General features: G+C 39.7%; 1 protein-coding gene across 1 annotated transcript in view; it reads right to left on the bottom strand.

Moving 5' to 3' along the window:
- The window catches only part of SYN2 (synapsin II), a 1,726,111-nt gene that overhangs the window by 709,247 nt on the left and 990,819 nt on the right, over nucleotides 1–26,045 (bottom strand). Inside the window, exon 6 of the mRNA XM_044078054.1 lies at nucleotides 18,033–18,095. Within this exon, the coding sequence (XP_043933989.1) occupies nucleotides 18,033–18,095 (63 nt within the window). The remainder of the gene's footprint in view (nucleotides 1–18,032; nucleotides 18,096–26,045) is intronic.

The following is a 26,045-nucleotide window of genomic DNA, read 5'->3' as shown; positions in this document are numbered from 1 at the left end:
ATTATGAGACTATCCTAACACAGAGCATGCCTTTGTGAAAACTATATTAACACCACAAATCAACAGAGGAGTACTGTACTTCATCAAGTATAACTGATTTTGTGTACAACAGGATGCAGTTGGGTGAATGGACGTACGGGGAATAGGGAATACAGCATTAGGCCTGTTGTAGACCTGTGATAATGACATGGCATTGATCACCTGCTGTCTTATCCCCACACAAGATGTACTATACATCAAGGGTGCATTGTCTGTTATCATTGTGGCACACTTGTCCCTTTGGACTGTCCATTTATATTGGTTGTAATAGCAAACTGCTAATTGTGTGGCACTGTTCCTATGACATATTATTGGGGGGGGGTTGCCCCTAGAGGACACACCACAGTAGACCCAAGTGTTGGGTGTATGATCATCCAGCAGTATCTGTCATGGCACACACAGGAATACCTGACTATTGCTACTATCTCAGTTGTATCCACACACTTAGGATGTTTGAACATTGTGTAGTATGACATGTATGAACCAGCAGTGGATAGTGCCAGCCATTTTGTCCTTGCAGCAGTGGATAGTGCCAGCCATTTTGTCCTTGCTGTATCTCTACATAGTGTACTTCCACATATGTGATCCTGTAATGTTTTCTCCCTTTTTGTCTTTCAGGAATCATGTATCATAGACGCTATGTACCCTTCTCTGATATGGAAAATGAAATGACAACATCATCACATCCTGCTGTCCAGGGGAGGCAAAATAGGGAACAGTGGGCTGCATTGTGTGCAGACCTTGTCCATGATGTGAATGGCACAGGCCATCAGGCAGGACATATCAGCAGATACAACACTGTGCAATGGACATTATCAATGCTACATAATGAAGGGCAGCAGATGTAGCCAGGGATCATGGTGTCACTAGTGGAGGGCCTGCAGTGGAAAAACCACTCATGGTCACTGAGGAATTCCTGGTGAACCTAATTACATATAACAGCTCCCAGGATCCATCACGCCATACATCATGGAGGTGGGTGCCACAGTTTCCACAGCAGAGGAGCGTACAGGTAGGCTTACTGTTATCAGCAATGTAATATTGCAGTAGTCAGTGTGTCAGGCTGCACATACTTTTATGTGGGTGTCAGGTCTTAGTTCTTTGGGGGGGGTTACCTCAGTTGTACTCTCATACTCAGAATGTGACTAATACAACAAGTGTACACAGTAGGTACTGTAAATGTGAGATATATGGATGCATTCCTTTGTTGTGCTGCAACATGCATTGGTACTGACATTATTTCACCCTCAACTTTTCACAGGTCTGTTAGGTATTGGCCAAGGCCATGGTCTTGCTCCTGGTAAGCATGGCACTGTTTTGTTAAATAACATTTATATTTTATTAAAATTAAGGACCAGAATAATGCCCTGTTTCAACATAGTGTCATGTGTAAATAGAGTAGAATATTTTTATTTTTCATTCTGGAACAGGTACATAAGATCTTAGAGGGGTAATCACAGGAGTGTCGTTGAACAAATAGAAATACTTTGGCAGTGACAGTTAAAAAAAGATAAGCCTCCTGGTTTAAATGAGGCATTTACTGTAAAATGCCTTTTAAAACACAAAAGGTTGAAAGGACATTAAATTTCAGTATATTTGATAAGATAGGTGTACTGGATTTTTACATGTTGTTTTATCAAGTATAGTGTCATATTTCTTAATTAAAAGGTAAATTGTACTTGTCATGCTTTACTTGATTTACTTGAAGTGATTGTTATAAAGGTCTTGAGTTGAATGTGTATTTTGCTCTGAGGAAGTCTATTTTGGACGAAAGCGGAGAAGAAAAATTTGACCACTAATCCGGTTGTGGGTCTTTGTTATTATGAGTATTGGTAGATTTTTCAAACGCAATAGCACACGTATTCATGTGCTACTTTTTTTCTTTCTTATCACAGGTGACCTGGGGGGGTGGTCTCTGTTCCCCACACAACCTGATGTCAGTGTCTCTTTGGACTCTGATGATGATGGTAGCCACAATGAGGCACAGGTGGGGGTGTTGGGGGCTGAATTTGTCCCAGAGGAAGACATCCTTTTTCTTCCTCCATTGTCACCACAGACAGTCAGTATGCCCACACATACCCCATCCCTGGAGGCCACAGATATCAATCAGTGGGCAGGGACATTGAACAGGAAAGTACAGCAACTATGGTTTCAGTGAGTGTAGACACTGGCCATAGCTAGAGAGCTAGTGAGATCCCACACAGGTGAATTGACAGGGGTGCTTGTAGGAGGCTTACTGTCTGTCTACCAACTGTTGCAGGTGTCTGTTCACAAGTCATTCAGTGCATGTTTTGGGCCATCAATGAAGCACAGGCATGTTCTGAACAGAACACCTGATGTATGTTTAGGGTTATGGATGCAGCACAGTCTGACTTATGTGGCTGCCTCCACCGCACTAAGGACACCCTGGATTGTTTGACTGATGCAGTGGACAGAAAGTGGGCTGATACAGTGTCTGTCTTGAACCGCACATTATCTGTGCTGGAACGTGTGTTTGGAGTTGAGCATCAGACTCATGGATGTAGGTCAGCAATCCCGTCTGCTGAGAGTCCATGTAACTGTGCGCAATCACGCTCCTGTAGTGGCAGTACATCCAGCACTACAGACAGGAGTGTGCTGTCCATGCCATGAATTGGCAGGCCATGGGCTCATGGTCCTGGGCATTCCCATGGGTGATGCAGTCAAAGCAGACAGCAGTCACCATCACTTACTAGCACCAGATCTGACCTTGGACATGGAGGTGCCAGTGCAATTCCTGGCAGAGCCAGCTGGAGACAGTGAACTATCAACTCTACCATGTACAGTCCAAAACTGTCCAACATATACACATGTAGGGCTAGCACTGAGCATGACTGTGTACACGCCCACACTCACACAACACTTTTACATGCAGGTCACCTACAGACACACGCGTCAGCTTTTCATGGTCCATCTTACTTGCTTCCCTTCTTGACTGACATACATGCTGTCAACCGTTTAGGTCAGCCTAGGCCTCCAACACCCCTACACAACACCCTGTGCAAGTGATGATAAATCTGCCATATCCTTGTCATCTTTGCCATCGATGCAGGGAAATGAAGCTATGTGTCTGATGCACAGGGTGACTATATTAGTTAACATGTACTTGTGTAATGCAGTGTTGTTTTGCCATGCAACTTGCAGTGGTTAACAACAGATACTGCATGCTTGCATTTGTCACGAGTATGCCACATACTTTTGTGTACCTTATGTTGTATGATGTTGTAATGGCTGTATAGTTACATGATGAGAGGTGTGTCATGGACCTGTTTCAGTTTCTGTTTCAAGACTCTGTTGGGGGTAACCTATGGATACACAGCAGCAATATGTCTTCAGCAAGGTACAGCACTATTAGTGCATGGCTCCATAGGTTCATATGTGTATAACAAGCTAACAAGGACAAGGGCGGCATTCAGTGTACTCATGCATCCATAATCTGTGAACAGGTCTGCTACCCTTGGTAAATGTCAATAAGATTTTGGGAACTCACGCATCTACAAGCTGTGGTGACAGAGATGACCCATCTACAAATATCGTGTGTGCAGTACAGACAGTTGCCCAACACCTGTTATGATTGTTATGTTCTGAATCCCATTTTGTAACCTGCACATGCTGTGTCTCAGCAGATGTGTGCTTCACATACATGGGGAGCACTGTTTCATGTATGGCGTACTGTCTGTGCTACATACCTGTCTCTCAAACATGTACTATGTATACCACAGTGATGTTGTAGGCATGTAGAACAGGTGAGATGTGTTATTCCTGTCAGGGGTACACAGGAGGTACACAGTGGGATCCAAGACCTCCCTATATGGGCCTAGACATATCTCCTCAAAAGCATTTAGGGGACAGACTACACCTGTACACTCATGACACAGACTTCATAGGACATGTTATCTATGCTGTATATTGGTGTACCATTGAACATGTGTGGCTGCTACAATTGTACAATATGCCTGTGCAGTGACATAGCAAGGGTACCACTGCACACAATGATAGCTGTGATGACTGCCACATTCAGTATAGATCCCAGACCTGTCGGTGTAGGGTGTACAACAGTGAATGCATCCCCACATTTTACCGACCAGTGAGAGTCAAAGGCTACATTACTCTCTGTGTCCATAACTCCATGTATAATGGCTCAACTGTGTGTGTTGTGTGGACACTACAATATTTTGTAGGGGTGGATGATGTCCCACAGGATAATATTTTGCAGTCACTGGAAGTTAGTCTTTGTCAGCGGCTCAAAGTGCAACTGACTGTGTCTTAGGCCATCCTGGATAACTGTTGGTTCTGTGTGGGAGTCTGTGACAGCTCCCAATATACAATCACCTGCTAATGTACTCAGTCAGAGGTCACTGACAAAGGCTGTGACTGCAGAGAGGGAATAGATAGATGGGGTACACCAATAATGGAGGATGGTGAACCCCACTGGTGATTGGCATTATTGCAGCACAGGCCTCCCACAGCTATCTTCCCAGAGTATGACTGTCAGACACTTGCCTATCCATGAGCTGACATAACACTCTGTGCATGATGTACACAGTTTCCAGCAAGAGCTGCTGGCCCAGTATTGTCATACACCTTGACAGGCCATGGTTGGTGGAGTGAGACATATGTCCAACATCCATTGCATAGTATAACAGTCAATGGGCTCTGCCAGTAACACTCAATAGGCATGATCTGGCCTTGAGCAAAAGTAACAGTGTTTGGTCCAGTGTCACTAGGTGTATGACAGTGTCACTGCTCATATCCATGCGAACCCCTGTCATGGCATTTTAGGTGGCATGACTCAGAGATCTGGCCCATCTGGGTACACGACTTGGCACTACCTGCTAGTTGTCCTCTGTGCAAGTAAGTGTTGCAGTTACTTCCAGCATGTTTGAGGAACAGAGTCATGCAAGGTGTCTGTACAGAGCACAGACAAACACATTAGAGAAGTGTAATATGTACACACTGTGTTGCTTATTCATGCTGTGGCTCACTTGTCCAAATGATGGTCTAGTTACTTACCTACAATGCCCTGCATCAGTGCTGTGACATCCCCACACAGGGAACCAATATATTGCATCATGTGCTTACCAGTATGGGTGACCAGTACACCACCCTCAATGTGAAGTCCTCCCTGGTGGAATCTGGCCACAGATTAGTGTCCTTAGAACTACTGGCACATACCCCCCTTGCAGACAATACAGACATATATGTCAAGAGAGACATTTATTACCTCCTGTGGGATGGTGGACATAGTGTGACTGCGCTTCCCTCTTCAGATGGGACAGGCAAGTATGCAGAGCTCTACACCCATGCATTATGTCAGCAGCTCTGCAATGGCTTGAACTCGGCTGTACATGACAGGAGCGGCACAGGCTCATAATGGCTCAGCAAACCTGACTGATGGTCAGCTGCCATTAGCAGGCTATACAATAACAGGTGGGCAGTGCTGTGTGACAGTTAGGATGAGGGTCCCCCCCAACATGGATGCACTACCTCCTTAGCTAAAATAAGCACATAGTGCTGTTGTGATGTTGAATAAACAGGGTAAGTGACGAAAGTAGCCGCCCACACAAAGCAGAACCAAAATGCACAGTGTAGTTACATGTGTGACCTCAAAGGACAGGCCTAGATTGTTGGTACCCTCATATGTCATGATGTCACATATGATGGGTCTGGACTCATACTTAATCTGTACACCCACACTGTCTACATCAACTACACTCACTTGTCCCCATCACATGTGACACATGGCATTCCTACAACCTGTACCATAACTTCTGTATTTAAAGAGAAGTTCATAACTGGCCTCTCATTGGAAGATACACAGCATCTATTGCACATACTAACAGTCCAGGTTGCTTCCCACATGTGATCTGACAAGGATTACTAACACCATTGGGACAGCCTTGCAATCATGCCAAAACTACTGGCTGCACGCCAGCTGAGTGGACAATGGCAACTGTTATACCCTTGCACAGAGGTAGTGCATCCACTGACCAGCATAACTATACACCTCTTTCTCTGAGTATCCATATCTGTATGGCTATAGTGGCAATTATCATGGGGCTGATCAGCACACATATATGTGTTCTACACACAGTTGAGTGTACACAGTTTGGGATGTGTGACAGGGGAGCATAAGTGTTACACATGGTTGACTTTTCTGAGGCAGTCACCATGGACCTGTGTGAGGCTACATCAGGGCATACAACTCCCTAGACTCAGCCAAGCCTTCTGACTATACCCTCCACTGAGGCAACATTTACAAAGCCCGCACTTAGGCATTTATGATACTATCACTGTAGGGGTTGCTAAGAGGCCCATTGCTGGCACATATATGTAACATAGGGACATCCACCTCCAATAGCTGATCTGTAAGCAACAGTGCTCAGTAGGGTGCAGTCCAGGGTCTTCTACTGCTTGGAACCCATTCAACCACAATACACATGACTACTGATTGACTGTGGCTAACAATGTTGGCTGATGCCTGCAAATTGTGAGCACTCATAGAGTCTCTGTGGTATGTCAATATCCTGCAAGAGGGTATTGCGAACACATGCCTTTTGACATAGTAATGGCCATAAACCCCATGCAAATATATATGTAGTATCACTTCCATCAGTTAGAACTATGTACCTGGTCAGTTGCAACATGTGCTGTCCATACTCAGGGCTGAACGAACTGGGCACACAGACCTGGCCAGACAGGTTTATACCTAATGTGCCTCAGATCACCTGGTCTCTACAGTGGTATGGCAGGAATCATATGGCATAGCTGAGGCCACAGTCACCTGTAAGTGACAAGCTCATAACCTCCAAGTACTCTTCCCTCAGCATGCCAATATCTGAGTACAATGCCCATTTGGTGATGTACCTTTCCAAGCAGTACTGGCAATTGCACACAACAGTATGGTCCCTCACAAGGTCACTTCATGTCTCCTGTATGTGTTCAATGTGGATAGTCTGCAATGAGTGTCATTGTCACGTGTGGCATATAGACTATGCAGATGGGCAATGTGTTTCCCTGCTTTATTGCATATGCTGCCTATCTGTAGAAGGTATAGTGGATGGATGACCCATTGTAAGGACATTAACCTTGCATGTGACATTGGTACTACATGCTTGTGGGAGAGATGTGTCTAGCAGACTTAAACACACCCTTGAAACAGAACCCTGCCTAATGACGCACAGAGCACCTCAGTGCATCTCACCACATGCCATCTGTATGATTGGCTGAGCAACCCATATCTCAACACAGGTCATCTTCCTGTGTCCTCATTGGACTGGGGCAATATCTGCTGATCTTGTAACTATGGGTATAAAGATGTCTATGATTGTGAGTGCTGTATTGCTATTATGCCAGTGAAATTCAAACATCCTATGGTTCCATAACATGATGTAAAATGCTGTAACAGGCTCACACACAAAATGGCTAGATTGAGGCTAGCCCCACTTCCAATCACTGTGTACAGAACATGCCAAGCACACATGTAGTGCAATTTGGCTGTATGTAGATCACAACACTTACCTATGTAATGGTCCACACCAAAGATAACAGTATGTGATGCACTCAACACACCACATGTTTGCTAGAACTATCAGTACAGGAAATATTATGCTTGATGACATCAGCAGGGCTTGTTGTGGTCAGTCCTTGGGGGGGGGCACATCACACACTACAAATAAAATACTGCAAAACCCTACCTATTTCTGTGTTACCAAGATGATCAGATTTATGCCATCAGGACAAACACACACCACACACACACACACACACACACACACACACACACACACACACACACACACACACACACACACACACACACACACATAAACACACACACACACACACACACACACACACACACACACACACACACACACACACACACACACACACACACATACCAAGTAGCCTGGAATGAGATAAGAATCCCTACCTATCTAGTCTTACACAGTATAGCTCACACTATTTATCTCATGTACCATGGCTCACGTCTTGAAACTACACTTTCAGCTGGTAGAATTAAGGTGGATGACATCATCCTGCCTTGTAGAAAATGGCAGTGTGGAAGCCAGCAGCAAATTACAGAGCCATAAAGTGCATAACCATTGCAGGTGGATAGCCCATGATGGCATGGCAGTTGTTTTGTAGGGGTATACACACATGTGCACACACCAAGTAGTCTGGAGTGAGATTGGAACCCCTACCTATCTAGTCTTATTCACTATAGATCACAGTATTTATTGCACATGCCACAGGTTGAGTCTGTTGCATATGTGATTGCAGGCACAGTACTTGTGCATTACACAAACTAGGCTTGTGTTGAGCAGCATCTGTGGTCTGCAGAGTGATATTGCTTCATACTGTTATCTGCATATATATCCTAGCAGTGGGATAACTGTTATTATCCTAGCTATGTGTGTAGAGTTAACAGTATGGCCATATGTGACTGCCTACAGTTACATAGAGGATCCTGTGGGCAGGGACAATGTGCCCTGTTCATACTTGTATTGATAACATTATACATTACAATAGCTGCTCACCTGTGTCTGTCTACGTGGTGAAATCCAGCAGGCATAGGGGTCTGTAGGTAATTGGAATATGTACTGTTGCGCCCTTAGTTTGGATCCTTTGAGCAACAGCATGGATGTGTCATAGTGTAGATTTACTCACCAGTATTAGGGTATGTAGGACAATACAGACATCTACACACATATTTATGTAATTAACAGGGCTGTATATATAAATGTAGCTGTGTGTGTGCATATGTATATGTGTTATGTAGATATATGGGGAGAGTCTATGTATCAATGTGTTATATATAAATATATATATATATATCAGTATATATCTATTTGACACTACATAGGGATAGATATACTATGCATGACAGAGAGAGAGAGAGATAGTGACAGACATATATGCAAACGTATATGTTTGTATGTATAGTCATAGCTATACGTAACAGGTCATTCTGATGATGGGCCAACAGAACTGCACTAATTTTAACTGAGTGATTGGGCATGCCCAGGGTGACTGTCAGTACCTAAAAGTGACTCCAGGCCACACCTACCTGTACTTCAGTCTAGGATATTGTGTGTTACAGACTATACCTGTCAACTGTCCAGAGTTTTGCAGAATGTCCAGAGCTTTGCCTCATAGTTTTGGTCCTCATAAAATTTGTGGTTTTCTGGCAAATCACTTGGATGAACTTAGGACTGAAGTCACTAAATAGCGACATACATTTGAATATCTGGCTTCAAATCCTTCAGAAAAATGGCTGTTGAAACAAACCCTGTTATTTTAACAACTGTTTACATTTATGAGAACAGTATTTAACTTATGCTCCTATTTGTGGGCCTTTGTCCCCCCGTTTTGTCGGGCTTTGAACAGATTTCTTATACTAAGAGGTTTAGAGGTATATTACAGACAATGACATCTGTCCCTGTTTGTGCAGTACTGCACATCATTCAAAATGTCCACGCCATTCCCCAGCTGTCTGCTGTACTTAATATGTGACTGAGATTCATAATACTACAACACACACAGACTGACAGTCTGTGAAAGGAGCAACATAAGAATACCTCACATGCAAAAGATGTGAATACCTCCAGATGAGAAGCATCAACACCATCACCCATGCTAACTTCCCTAGTCCAATGAGCCACACAGGTTGCTAGACACAGGCGAGTCATTCATCACACAATCAACCTCATAAATATGCACGTTTTTATTCCTACATTATGTGTGACATACAATGTGTAATTGAGCTATATGCTACTGCCCTAAGATTGCCTGGTCTGCTGATATACCATTGCTGACTTGCTGGTAAAGCAGTTATTTGTGAACAATGCTGTGTTGGGTGTGGCGGAACAACAGCACATGATCTGCTGGGATAGACAGTAGTCCAGATATCATGTGACCCCACTGTTTAACAACTCTTTTGACTGATGTAGTGCATATTCCAACCATGAGACCTAGTGATTATTAGAGAACACATACTATTGGACTGGGTATCTGTAGTCTCATGTGGATGTTACTTCTGTCCACATAGCCCACTATATTTCCTTGCATGAATGCAGCAGAGCCATAAATACAATACCATATTATAGTAATCCTTACAAGTAGTATATAGGTTTCAATAATCTTTTGAACTTGTGTTTAAAGTATTCTGAATGTAATATTAATTTTTTGGATGTTAACATTACAAATAACAACTATAAGTTTGATACTTCTATTTATAATGATGGTATATTATTTATAAATTCTGAAAGAGAAAAAGTAGGTAAACTGTACTTATTAATTTATACATTAGAGAATGGACCTACCACTGATAACCCTGATTGGTCTGTTAGGTATATTACTATGTACAATACACATACTACAAAAGTTCAAAAGATTATTGAAAGAAATTGTGATATTCTAACATCTGATAATGAAATTAAAAAATGTGTAGGTGACAAACCCTGTTTTGTGTTTAAGAAAGAAAGAAATTTGAAACAACAGTTATAAGGATTTTGCCCCACTTCTGCTACTAATAGAAATCAGACAATACCATGTTATAATTGTGTATTTTGCAAATTTATTAATCCATTTAATGAATTTATTCATCCTATTTCAAAGAAAAAAATATTTTTTAATGTATATGTGACTTGTTTGACTGAGAATGTGGTTTATCTGGCAGATTGTGAAAAATGTATGTCATTTTATATAGGTAAAACTAATCAGAACTTCAAAGATAGAATTGATATACATATATATCAATATAAATATACATAGGTGCATTGAAACAAATGCCTTATTTAAGCATATTGATGCTTGTGGTATGGAACACATATTTAAAGTTAGAGTTTTAGATTAAGTTTCTGTTAGTATTAGCGTAGGTGACGTGAGATCAAAGAATACAAATGGATAAATCAAAGAATACAAATGGATAAATTATTTCAGAGCAGACTACCCACCAGGGCTGAATAGTAAAAATAGCATTAAGCCACTATTAAAAGAGAGACAGGCATATGTTAAATAATGTGTGCGTGTGTATACTTTTGCACTATATATATATATATATATATATATATATATATATATATATATATATAGTATACTTTTATAAATACAGTTTTACAGTTTATATTTTATTAGTAACACTTATTATATATTTAATAATAGTATTTAGATTTGTATTTCTTTTAATGCCTGAACTGACAATTAGTACTCTTAGACATGTGATTGATTCTTCAATTTTCATTTGCTGGCAGGTATTTTTAAATTGTATATATTGATGGGATTGTAGCAGTTGCTCCTTTTTAACACTGAGGAAGAGTCCTGTGAGACTTGAAAGCTTTGTATTTTATTTGATTTTATTAAAGGATTTTGAGACATTTGCATTGCTGTTTTTCTTATGTTTTTGCCTATTGTTTTACAGCAGTACATTTAGCTGCCAGAGCATTTTTGTTTTTGTTTAAGATGCTCCTAGTTTGTGCATGTGCCCCATTATGGTGTTCTTCAGTGGGTGTGTGTGCATTACTGATGGTGTCATCATCCACGGTTCCAGTATGTAGCCAGCATCCCCCAGTAAATGGCCGTGTGGGATCTCCCCCCAGTAAATATCTGGTACAGCTATGATGTGTGCCAGATATGGGAGTTGTGATAACTGCCAGGGCTGGCAGCACACACATTCATGATAATCCCCTGGGGATTGCACACAACCTGGTAGTTTATGGATTGGTACCCCTTGTGGTACATGTAGATTCTACCCTCCTCACTGAGTGGTGACTTGATGTGTACATGAGTACAATCTATAGTACCCAGTACCACAGGGTAGTGTGCTACATGGTAGAAATGTTGCATATTGCTGGCCCTCGCCTCATGGGTGAGGGGAAAATAAATGTGCTCACTGGCATGTGGTAGCATGGCATCCCGTAACTGGTGGAGTATCCTGGAAGCAGATGCCTGTGAGACCCCCATCATGTCCCCAGTTGGTCTTTGGAAAGTACCTGTAGCTAGTATCCTAAGGACTACACATTCCTTTGTTTCCACTGGGATGGGTTCCCTTCTGTTGGCTCTTGGTCTGAGTTGAGGGTGGCAGAGCTCAGTGAGTTCTTGTAGTATGTCCCTGTCCACCTTGCAGGGCTCTACAATCTCCAGCTCAGGTAGCTCCTGGAAGGTTACCTTGGACCTGAACACTCTTCTTTTTCTCTGTCTAGGCTTATGGTCAGCACAGCAGCATTGACTTTGGCATCTAGCACATACAGATGTAGCAGACCTGCAGCAGCCCCTAGCATTCTTTCAGTTAAAATTCCCAAGTCTGTACTCCAATAGTGCAGAGTATGGGGGAGAAATCAGATTGTAGTGCATATGCATACTTTATAGTGTTCTGCTGTAGGTGCTGACTGTGTGATTGGCTACCTATGATGCATTCCACCTGTCTAATATATCATTAACATCATTTAATGGTCCTACTTTAAGTTAAACAGAGGTCAAAACTAATTAATATGTCACTGGGTTTTAGATACAATCAGCACTGTCCTGGTGTGCAAATGCACGCCCAGTAGGTAAACAAAGCTTAGCTGTCAATGTACACACTCCCACAGACTTCCACACTCAGCATGGTGGCACACCATGCAAACAAACTTAAACTCACTCCCCTTAGCTAAACAAAGCTTAGAGGTGAGTGCACACACCCCCCTTGCAAGGATACACTCAGCACAGCAGCGCACCATGCAAGCATGCTGAAAGAAGCTTAGAAGTCATTGGACACAACCTCCCCTGATGTCAGCTACCTCCTCTGTAAACGACAACATGGTTCTTTGCCTACACGAAGGGGATATGCGGACACGATTACCCCTTTCTACTATTCAGTAACTCCACCTCATTTGCATAGGTATTCTTGCTCAGAGCCTGGAAACTACAGGTTTCAAAGCCTTATCACTTTAGCAACAGCACCAGTGCACCATCGCAGATGCTCCATGCAGGGTCCTGTAATGCATTTTGTCACATAATATTAATTTTGTTTTTTTCAATTTTCTTTTCAATTTTTTTATAAAACATGTTTGCACACTGTGGCTCATTGCACAAACATGATCAGATTATTAAAAAAATAATAAATTGAATTTATTTCCTTTAATTTGCCAGGCAGACAGAGGATAGTTTAGCTCATATCTGTACGTGGTATGCTATTTCTGCCCATCTATCTACATTTTTGCAGCCTCTTTTGTCTGTCTATATTCCTGTACATGAATTTTTTCTATGCACACTACCGACACTGACACGGGGTCTGCAGAGCTGCCTATCTGATTGCTGGATGGCTCTATCTGCCTCATGTGCATGAGATTCACCTGCTTATGAGGTGATTTGCATGCCATGGAAGTTTCTATGTTGGCATGCTCGTTCGTACACGCTGCTCAGCAGCTCTTACTGAATCTAAAATGTTCGAGGCTGTGTAAGCAGAGAAGCGCAATTCCTAAACGGAAAAAAAAACATGTAGGCTTTATTAAATTCCCCCCAATGTCTTTGTTTTCTTGTATATCACTTTGTTTTTCTTGCTTATTACTAATGTCTGTATCCTGTACTAAATTATGAGATTCTTCTTTTTCTATAAGTTGCATATCCTCATCACACTCTAACCAAACATGTCCTGTTTTACCACATTTCTTGCATTTCAATTCACATTTCTTTGCTTCATGACCTGCTTTACCACATATGAAACAATTTATTTTGTCACATTCACTTATTAAATGATTATCTACCACAAAAAAGCAAGTTTTGGGCCGTACTCTGTATTTCTCAAAGCCTCTATTGCCACATACATTAATTATACTATGAATGTGTCTGACATTACCATTTATCATATTTAATATAACCCTACATTCCCATCCCCCAGTCCATAACCCTCTTTCATCATAAACCTTCGTTGTATTCAGAACATCTTTACACACAGTTAGTAACTGTTCTTTTAAGCCCTTTGCTTCAAGTTTCACTTCTAAATTGCACTAGTATCCTCGTTTTCATTTCTTTATGAAATGATTGTATCACACTTTCTGACTTTGGATTGCTGATCTTTTTTTTTTTTCATAATTATAATGTTCACCATGGTTTGTCCAGTTTCAAAAAATACATCACAGAATGTCTATTACTGAGAATAAATGCTCCTATCTCTGTAGATGAAACACTCAATGGTGCTATTACAGTCTCCCACACTTCATATCTTTCCAGTCTTTCTTCTTTTTTGTAACATATTCTTGCCAGTTTATTTTTTCTTTGTCTCCTTCAACTCTTCAGTTTCTTTTCTCCTTCCTTCACCTTTTGTGCATACATTTTTCTTCCTGTTCTTTCCACTGCTATCTCTTCCTCTTGTATTTTTCCATCAGTTATCCCCAGGATGCTGCTACTTCACTTTCTACTGAAAAACAAACTTTCAAATCCATTCCTTCTTCTCGCACACTCTCCATAACATTTTGTTGCCTTGCTTCCTCTTTCCCCTCCGATCTGAATGAGTTCTCCAGCTTACTTGCTCTCATTTCTGCCATCTCCAAACTCAAAACTCCATTCTCCTTATTTTCTCCATACTGTCTGTTTGTTGCCATGTTTCCTCCTGTTTCTCTGGGCTGCCTTTGCTCTCACATTGGAAACAGGAAGACAGACATGCCACACACTAATGCTTCCCCTACACCAAAGAGTAGGGAAAGTTCCCCAGTGCCCTAGCCAAATTTCCCTTAGTGGCATAAATACCATCTTGGGTGTTCCCTGAAAAGAGGCTATTAGCCTAGTGGAACTAGCCTAGTCAACAAAAGGTAAATATAAACAAAATTAATAAAATTAAGTAAAGGTGCAAAGTGTATGAATGTTTAACCAGAAATAGTAAAAGTTTTAATATCATATAATACACATATCAATATGAATATAAATCATAACTGCTTAATATTTTAATATTGGTGCTAAATACTTCATTTTTATCACATATTGGTCTGATGTTAAGAAATGCATACCTGTCAGTATGACTGGATATCTGGACAAGTTAATGGGGTGATTTTTTTTATTTGAAGGTTCACCAGCTGCTTGGCTACTGATACAATAATAAAGTTGAAGTATCATGTGTGTACATATAACTATGGTGGTGCAGCGGTAGCGTTGTCACCTCACAGCAAGAGGTTCTCCCATTCGAGTCTTGGCTGGAGCACCTTCTGTGTGGAGTCGCATGTCCACCCCGCGGTCGAGTGGCGTTCAAAAGACATGCGTGAATGGGTGTGCCTTCGTTGAAGGTTGGGCATTGAGCTGGCACCTTGGCACCATGAAAATCTACTGCCAATCATTAGCGGACCGGCGTTCCACTGTGGCGACCCCTAATCGGGAAAAGTTGAAGGAACAACAACATCATGTGTGTACATATGTGCATGAGTGTGTGTGTGTGTGTGTGTGTGTGTGTGTGTGTGTGTGTGTCTGTGTGTGTGTATGTGTGTGTGTGTGTGTGTGTGTGTGTGTGTGTGTGTGTGTGTGTGTGTGTCTGTGTGTAGAGAAAATCCTTCATCAATAATAGCAAAAACAAATTATGGCAATAATAAGTCAGGTTTAACTGGATATGAAAATTGATGCTGGTCACCCAGAGGCATGGAATAAATGAGGTTGCAGAAATTGCTGAGACACACAATGCCATGAAAACTGAGTCTGAAATGTTTGGGGGTAGGACAGATAAAGAGTTCAAATTATGGTGCTACATTTTAGTGTTGTGCATTTAATTCTCTTACTTTTCCTAGTGTAATAAAAATACCCAGTGTCCAGTGATCTCATTTTCCTTCTATTGGTATCGCAATGTGTATATTATGACCAATATCACTCCCTTCTTTCTTTTTTCTTTTCAGTGATGCCTTCAAAATGGCACAGTAGTCAGAATCCTCTCCGAATGACACCAGTTAAGGCTGTTCTGAGCACAATTCCCTGATGGCACAAAAAAGGGGGATAGTACAGATGCATAGTAAGAGCACACTAGTCCCCTTTACAGAAAAAAGCTTTCCTGAGCATCTTCCATTAAGGTTACTGATTGAGAAGAATGATCCCTACATCATTGTTAAAGATTGGCTGAAAGTGATGCATAACGACAGCTCTGGCAGATAGAAAGACATTTATACAAGAAGGAACAATGCAGTAGTTTGTTTCTATACCACATGCTTTTTAGACAATGATCACAATATTCCCATTTGGGGGGGCTGCTCCAGCACAATTCTTTGCAAATGTCTGGGTGGTATGTGGATATCCAACAGCTGCTGATCAAGAGAAGTACTGATGGGTGCATACCTTGCCAATATAAAACCTAATTCACACATAAAAACACTCTATACACAAACACTAATTGCTCTTCTGTGAATAAGTATGGATGAAATTAGAAGCTCAGAAGCTAGAACACCTCTTTCTGGTGAGAGGAAATAAACAAGGAGGATTTTGAACTTCATTTGATATTTGTTTCTTAATTAACCACATTCACTGTTTTGAAGGAGTGCAGCTATGTGTGGACAGTGATACACTATGCAATCATGCTTATCATTCTTGGAAAGGATTTGTTGACCAGCATTCTTTGTCATTTAGCAAATAGATATATATAATTAAATAAACACATTTTGGGCCTGAAGAGCACAATCTTTTCTTTCCTAGTAGAACATGGTAGCCTCTTATTTTCATTGCATCTGATTATCATTTAGCACTGAATTGCTTCAGTGTGTATCAGAACATGTGGTTAATATACAAAATATACAACCTCTTTTGAAAAGTCACCTCAGTGTTCTCACTCCAGACACTGTCCCAGTCTTGGATGTACCCTGATATTATACCACACCACTTAAAAATGCCAATCATCTATCCTGAACAAATGTGACTTAATACCAAGAATGTGGGAAACACTATCAGATCCCCAATAGAAGAAAATTAGCAGTGCATCTGATATCCCAGATTCCATGATGAACTCCACAGCATAGGTAAAGACATGTAGATTTAAACCTTCTCAATGTTCACAAAGTTTCAGCAGACAGGATTAATAAGCTCTAACAATTCATCACAGAAAATGCGCAGTACAGTGGTTCAGGTATCAATTACAGCCTCTTCTTCAGCACTCTGATACAGGACTTTCCAGGAAGGGAGGACAACAACCTTAAAACAGAATAAGCTCTACAGGCCTCTTCCTTAAGGTTGTGGACCACAACCGTACTTTGTTTGTCAAAAGTCACTTTTACCACATTTCATGAAACATTGAGCAAGTGTAAGGAGTGTACTAAACCAGTCACCTCCATCATCTTCAGCACATCTAGAATGATCTCATTCACCACTGCAGCTTTTCCAACAGGGAGGCTTCTGACCCACAGAATGACTTCTACTATGACAACAAACAAACCCATCAAAGTTTCTAAGTATTGTTTGCTGGTAAAAGGGCATTTCTACCAAGTTAAGGTCATCAGGATGTTTCGTCCACCTACTGAGGGATACCCAATTAGTGTTCGGAACTTTCTACACCTGTTTAGCACAGCCTTGACAATATCACGGCCTTACTTGCTGAAGTATCAAATTATTTGACAGAAAATTTGTTATAGTGCCCAGCAGTCCTTCGTGGCCTCTTCAAAGTCCTCCTATACTGTAGTTTTAAATTCAGCAGCTATTGATATTGTGGCCTTCTCGGCCAGTTAATCTAAGGTGAATCAGGACAGTCTTTTATAAGATCAGTCTGGATGGTTACTGCATTCAGTTTGACAGCTTTTATCACCATTGCTGCCCTCCAATAAGTCCTTGGGTTACTACATGACAAGAAACAGTTCTGTCCAGCCACAGCTCCTTGCTTCCTGGTTACTTGTACTTCAGTGACTGAGTTTGTGAATTAATGTTTGAAGTACTTATTATGTATTTTTTCATTTAAACGTGTATTTCCTGTGTTCACATAACTGAAATCTGCATGAAATTTATTATTTTATTTAAAAACAACAATAACAGAACTGTACCTTTCCCATGCCTCCATGAGCGTGTCCAATCTTGACAACAACAGGAAACGTTGGCATAGTCAACTGAAATAAATGGAAAAATAAAAATATCATACATTGTATATGTAATTCTCATTTTCATGGCCTTTCATAAGCAACATTGTGTTATCTGTTCCTGTTTATGTATATATATATATATATATATATATATATATATATATATATATATAGATATAGATATAAATACAACATATACTAATTAATGAAGATGGTAAAATTTAATGAGTTTAGTTTAAAAGTAATATGTTGTTTATCTTGTACTTTATAAACTATTATCCTTTACACTAAAACTGTTTTGCTCTGCTTTTCTTTTCCAGACAAGCACATTAGTCTGTAAAATAAAATAAGTCATTACAGTAATTGAGCTGATTCATTTCTATTTGAGTTAATCACCAGATGAGCAAAAATTCACTTTTCTGGACACATAAAACATAAATGCATAATTAAATAAATGTATAAATATATCAATACATAAAACACACACACACATACACACACACACACACACACACACACACACACACACACACACACACACACACACACACACCCATGCATTCATGAACGCACTCACGTACACATACACACACACACACACACACACACACACACACACACACACACACACACACACACACACACACACATTCACATAGAAATAAGTCTGTTTATATGTATGTTTGTTGCTATTACCCCATCTTAGTGAAAATTGAGGTTTAGTTCAAGAAAATAAAAATAATAAATAAATAAATACCAGAATAAGAGAAGTAGATTCTGAAACATCTGGGATTGAATTGTAGATAGACTGTATTATAGTACAATGTTGCCCCAAACCTAAAAACAATGTGACCCCTGCTATATCTTACTGACGGGGCAGAGTATGCCTACCTATTACCAGAGGCTATGCTGATATTGCTGCTCTATTCTGCAAATCCTTTGCCAAAGACAGAAGATGGGATTTAGAATCCCATTGCCTATATCTGGTGTACAACAAAGAGGATCAATCCCACCCTTTGGTTCTCAGCGCATTCAGACCATATTCAACTTCACAGCACCATCTTTGTTGCCATAATACTGTGTACGACAGGTAAAACTCAGTGACATATGCAATATTAAGATTATGACAAAACTTATGATACTGCATGGTGTTTCATGCTTACAGTAGTCTTTTCTCAGCATAAAATCATGTTTAAAGGTGACTTCCTTGTAGTAGGAGGTCAAAGTTAATTTATACAAACCACACCTATATGCAGCCATCATCATGTATGACAAAACATCAAGGAAGCTCTGTATGCAGCTGCCCTTCAGGTTGAAAATGTTAATGCATGGTTATGGGCTTTTACCATTTAATGCCCGCACCAACACTGATGACATGCAGGAGGACGATGACTTTAAATGGTTACTCCATTTCCTTGTAAATAAGAATCAAAATGTACCACCAATGCATATTTACTACATTTTCCAGTGCAGAAGGGCTGGTTGAGGTTTTGGAATTTGTAGCCGACTTATATTATTCATCATTAGTGTACTAGGCTATTTCAGAACTGAACACAGTATGCATTCTTGGTATAGTCTATGACCCAAATGTAACTCTTACTGGAATTTGGTCTTAGATTTTTAATAATATTACTGGTATTAATATACTTAGATACATATGACTGACATAGTTGTATTGCTGTTCTTCTGAAAGGATGAATTCTGAAACCAGAAGTATTACGTATAAAATACAGTGCTTGCATCAATAATATAAAAGTCCAAAGTGTGTTTATCTACATTTAAACCTCAATACACAACTGACTAAAGTACTGAGATTTTGTTATAAGTGCATTTACTTGTATAGTGGATTGCCAAAAATGAACCTAGTTTAGTCACAGCCCAGGTCTAAGATATACAATGATGAACATAATAGTTCAACCAAAGCTTTGCACTGGTAATACAGAGCACTTCAACTTACATGCATATAATACTGGGTAATGCAATCAATTTATCCTCTATGTACAGTTCCTCAGTTCCAGCAAATGATATAACAGATGAAAGTAGAGGAAGTCAATGTTCAGAGACTTTAAGGGGTGTGTCTGTTTGTATATGCGCATATATATATATATATATACATACACACACACACACATGTATATATATATATATATATATATATATATATATATATATATATATATATATATATATATATATATACACACACACACACACACACGTATATATATATACATACATATATATATATATACATATATAGATATATATACACACACACACACACACACACACACACACACACACACTCACACAAATATATATTTCTACAGATATAAATTTGTATATATCTATATCTATCTATATCTACCTCTCTCTCTCTCTCTTTGTGTGTGTGTGTGTGTGTGTGTGTGTGTGTGTGTGTGTGCGTAGATATATATATATATATATATATATATATATATATATATATATATATTTATACATACACAGCCACACACATGTATATGTATCAAACTATCGGAAAATCAACACATCAAGCGGCAAGTGATTGGTCACAACTTGTCATTCATTGGTTGATTGAAAACTGAAAAAAAGTAAAACTTTTTTTGCATGGGAGGAAGACCCCCCCACTAATATTCATATATACAACATAGCTTAAAGCTGAGCTCACAAGTAACATCGATACTTGACTTATAAACATCATCTGTGGTTATATTACTACATCAGTCAAAAACAAACAAGCACATTTAGACTAGGGATAAAATCAGCATGCAAGAAATAAATAGTAGCAGGAGAGGGGAGCATATGGATGGGTGCAGGTAAAGGACTGCAGGGAAGAGGCAAAAGCGTAGAGGAGTTAGGAGTCACAGTTGAGGGTAATAAAGGTGGCAGGTACTAAAAATAGATCTTGTTTAGTGGAGGGGGGTGAGGATAACAGACAGTATTTAGATGCACAAAGTCAAGGTGGGTAGGATGCCTTTATAAGAAAAATAAAGCTTAGCCTGAAAACACTGCAAGCTGTGTACATGAATAGAAAGAATGCGGATAGAGTGATGTAAGGCAGTCACACACTTCCCTTTGTTTAAGATGCAAAAGGAGCTTGAGACTAAATAGATGGAAGCTTTGAGTTCATCTTACTTTAGTAGAAAGCGTTGTTACCAGATGCTGTGTGCTCTAATATGTGAAGAAGTTGAGGTAGTAAAGCTGGGGACCATCAGCCCATTCCTTAAATAGTAATAAATAAGAAGGTTATGCAGCAGTGCCCGAGGGACAGTAAAATAAAATGTCAAATGTTATTGATTAGCATGTGGAATACAAAACAATTTTCAGAAAGGCGCATGTAAGGTGAGAGGAGCTATATTCCAGGAGTGGTAGTTGGGTTCCTGTCATACCTCTCAACTGTCCAGATTTTCACAGAATGTCCAAATTTTTGGCTCATATTTTTGGTCTGTTCCTCATACAATTTGTGTTTTTTAGCAAAACACTGGGATTATCTGAAGATTGATGCCACTAAATAATGACATGCATTTGAGTTTCAGACTTCAAATACTTCAGCAAAATGTATGTTAAAACAAATACCATTAATGTAGCACCTTTCTAAGTTTATAAGAGCAGTATTTAAAATATCTCCCTATTTATGGGCCTTTGTTTCCCCATTCTATTGGGCTACATCCAGGTTTCTTGCATTAAGAGGTTGAGAGGTATGGTTCCTGTCCCAGTCACACCCCTGGCTATCAGGGTCAGTGGACTAGAAATTTCCCTTGGCATATGAAATTTGGTAGTAACCTCCATTTAATAGGGAGATACTGCTAGAGAATGTTAGACAGGCATCTGATCAAATAACTAAGTACTTAATTGAGTAAGTATTCTTAAACAATTCTTTCATTACTTGCTATACTCCAAGACTTACATTTTGGTAACTATTTGAAATGGTTCAGGCAGAACTGTTTTTGGTTTTATTAAGACTGATTATCAGAATATATGACCACAATGAGCTTTCCTAATATTTTAGGTTATTTTGGATGGTTTCTTACAGAATTCTACATGCATTGTCTTGTTGCTACAATAACATCTTCAACATACAGTATTCTTTTTGTAAAATTTAGGCAATTTGTAGAATGACTGATAGCGATGTGATGGGTAAGGCCAGTCTAACACCAAATTTGATAAGTTAATTCAAGCATCAAGGGGGAAATTGGCTAGGCTTAAAATGGCTCACAAGGGGAGCTAGTGTAGTACTTTCCTGTGAAATTATGGAAAACATCCCTGCCCAAGAACTGAGCCTTCTGGAATTCTACATTTTACATGTTATTGTACTGCTCAATGCGCAGCTAGGAAAGCAAATAGTTTGCTCATGCCTTAGTCTTCCAGTCTGGCAGATTTGAATTAGCAATGAATGACTAAAGTGGATAACAGCCTTAGATAATTCAATAAAAATGGCTCCTGTCAATTTATCATCATGTATTGTCTTTAGAAAGATGTCTGGTTGAGGCCAGACAGGATGCACGGTGCTATATCTACATGTGAATACATGCTAGCATTTACTCAATGTAACATACTTGTTCAGCTATTCAGTCGGCTTCAGCTAGAAGGTTTTACACAAACATTTTACTAAGCATAAGGAATGTTTGTTTGTTTCTTTTGGCATTTCCCGGTTAGGGGTCGCCACAGCGGAACTCCGGTCCGCTAATGATTGGCAGTAGAGTTTTACATGCTGGCTTGCCGGGCCTAACGCACAATGTATGAATAGGTAAATTACAAGCAAGTTAGAAAAAGTTGCCTGCTTCCACTAATAAAGAGAATAGTTGTATAAATGAGAGAGGAGTTTGGTGATATGTAGACAACAGATCAACAGATTGTTAAGAACAGGAGGATTGGTCTGCACCCGTGGTAGTGTGGTCAGGCATGCTTAAAATTAGTTTGGAGATTTTGTCACAGACGAAGACTGGAGCAAAAGAAGAGAGGAAGATGGAGAGTAGCCTACAAGAGCATGCCTTGCTGATGACACAAAATTAATCTTTACTGAGCTGAGCTTCTATAGGGGATGCATGCAGTAGTATTTCTAGAGTGTTTAAAATAATATTAGCTAAAGTGTTACTATGGCCATTAGTTATCTGTTTCTTTCCAGACATCGCCGGAATTTTAGTATTTTACTTTACTGTAACATATGTTTGTGTTTTTCGGTATTTTCCAGTTAGGGGTCGCCACAGCAGAACTCCGGTCCGCTAATGATTGGTAGTTAATTTTTACGTGCCGAGTTACCAGCCCTGATGCACAACCTTCAACGAAGGTACGCCCATACAGGCATGTCTCCACGCAGAAGACGCTCTAGCTGTGAATCGAACCGGACAGCGTCTTACTGTGAGGCGACAACTCTACCGCAGCACCACCAATGCAGATCCACTTTACTGTAACATATGTTGATTAATAAATAATAACTTGTTTAGCACAAAAAAAACTATAATGTGTGATAAAATAACTATATTCACTTGTATTTTTCCATAGTTTCTGAGTGGAAGCACAAGGTTTTGTTGGATTTTGAATTCCAGTGTTGGCCATGGATAATTCCTGTTTCTTGTTTGTCAGGTTAGCAGGAATTACTTATCATAAATGAGTAGGAGTCTGGTTATAACTGCATCATAAGCAATATTTACAAAACTGCAATTTTATGTGGCTGACCAATCCACATGGATAAGTTTATTGTAGACCATGTTGTGTTTTTGTTCAGTGAATGGTCTGAGAGAGGTTACTATGGATGGAAGTTAGGCTTTTTATCATTTCCAGACATTGCAACATTAGTGGAGAAAAAAGCTAATAGTTTGTAACTTTACTGGGGTTCTGGTGGCAATAATGTCTAGAAGTGATTAGTTCCAGATCTTGGATTCAGTATAGTGGAACTGTCAGCAAGATGCTGAAGATGAAGGACAGCTAGTCCCGGTTTTACACTGTGTGGCAGGTGTATGGATGGCTTGCATTTAGCTCATCTAATAGATCAATGTTAGTTTTTTTATGGCTTGGAAGTTTATGTCAGTGTGGCATGAAAACATTTGCTTACCTGGCCTTTCGAGATTATAGGTTTTTGACCCTTAGCTGTTGATGTTTAGCCGTTCAACAAGCTAAGTGGTCAATTAGAAAATATAGACCCACATGAGACCAATAAAAGTATATGAGAAGACCTATAATAGAAGAAATGGAGTGGTTGAAGTGATGGATGAAATAATTTTACTGGGATATGTAGTAGGAAATTAGTTTCCTTTTGCAATTAAAGAATAGTCTAATACAAAGGATTATGATTGGGTCTTCTGCCAGTGTTAACCAGTGCATCATGGGTTCAAGATAAATTCACCTCAAGAACAACCCTTGAGAGATAAATCTTGGTATCCATGTTGAGAACATTTAATAAGGGATATGATTGCTATGATCTGATTATAATTGTTTGTAGTGCATGGAGTGTTATCTGTTTCATGTACTACTACAGTAAACTCTCAGTTAAACCAGGACTCAAGCAACCAGAACTCTTAACCAGAAAAAAATTGAAGTTGCACTTTGTTTTCCTCCCCGCAGAAACATACCTTACATTTGTAGAATTTTAGAGTTTTAAAAAGGAAGATAGGAATACATTCCTTCTCTCCCCAACCTAAGAACAAGTCAAACCAAATAAGTAGTATAGGGGTATGGTATTAGTAAGGCCTATTTTTAATATTAACTCTCAAGCAATCAGAAACTACAGTTATCTGGCATCTACCAATCCCCATGGGGTGCCGGTTAATGGAGAGTTTACTGTAGTTACAGAAAAAGGTGTAGGATTACAAAGTATTTTACCAACTATCAAAGTATGGGCAGCCAGTAAATCACTTAATGCTGCCAAACAACAGGGAGAAATGCAGTGTCCCTGTGAAAACTGAATGGCTTTGAAAGCTCTTTAACACTTTGTTCTGCCATAATTTACATTTGTAAATGTGTCAGAATGAAGGACCTAACAGCTTGCAAAGCTGTTTGATCTTCAACCACTAATCTTTGCCAGTTTGCTATTAAGCTCTAAGACAAGACCACATCATAACACTGATAAAGGCTGATTTTGCTAAACACCTTTCTGATATCAAAATGAACTTATCTTTTTCCCTCTTTTGGACTGTAATCACAGCACTCCAGGCATTACAAGAATGTTGTAACTGGTAAAGATGGAGAAGAAGGTTTGGGCTTTGGGTCTATATTACGTGATCGAATGGTCAAATAGTTGAACATGTAATAGTTGACCCATAATAATCGAACCGCCTTAATGTCAAACAGAAAATAAAAAAAAAAACCCCACCCAAACAAACCATTTAAATGCTCTACGCAGGGGGGCAAGCCCCCTGCACCCCCGCTACTTAAATATACCAACTCTGAGATCGCACTACAGTGCAGACAATGGAAAACTTCCATTTCCACACTGTACGGAGATCTCCATTGAACCGTTCGACATTGTGGTGGTTCGATTATTGTGGGTCGACTATTACATGTTCAACTATTTGACCATTCGATCACGTAATATAGACCCTTGGGCTTTAACTATGAGAGTGAGAAATATAGTCAAGGCAGGAAGGACATAGGTGCCAAACCAGTCATCCAATTCCTCACTGTGAGTGACTGGATGAGAAGCCTGAAGAGGAAAAAGTGTGCTATCTTCTATGTTGCTGATTGTGAAATGTTAAAGGTATTTAATTTTTTAAGTAAAAGATGGATACAAAAGTCATCTGTCTTATAAATTAATTTTCTTTGCAGAGTCCTCATTCAGTTTCATATAATTCAGCTACAAATTTAGCAGCCAATTATTATCATTTTTTTTGCATGTGAATGGCTTTTCCATGGGTTCCTACCTGCAGATTAAGCCAAACTACTAACCAGACTGCACAGCAATGTGAAGGGATATTACAGTTATATTGTATTGCCTTTGGCATAAATAACATTCAAGAAATATATTTTCCAGTGCATTTG

Source organism: Protopterus annectens, chromosome 7.part0 (assembly GCF_019279795.1).
Source record: "Protopterus annectens isolate FY-2018-M chromosome 7.part0, PAN1.0, whole genome shotgun sequence".
Classification (NCBI taxonomy): domain Eukaryota; kingdom Metazoa; phylum Chordata; order Ceratodontiformes; family Protopteridae; genus Protopterus; species Protopterus annectens.
Note: the sequence above shows the minus strand (reverse complement) of the source record. Positions and strands in the feature narration are given on the sequence as shown.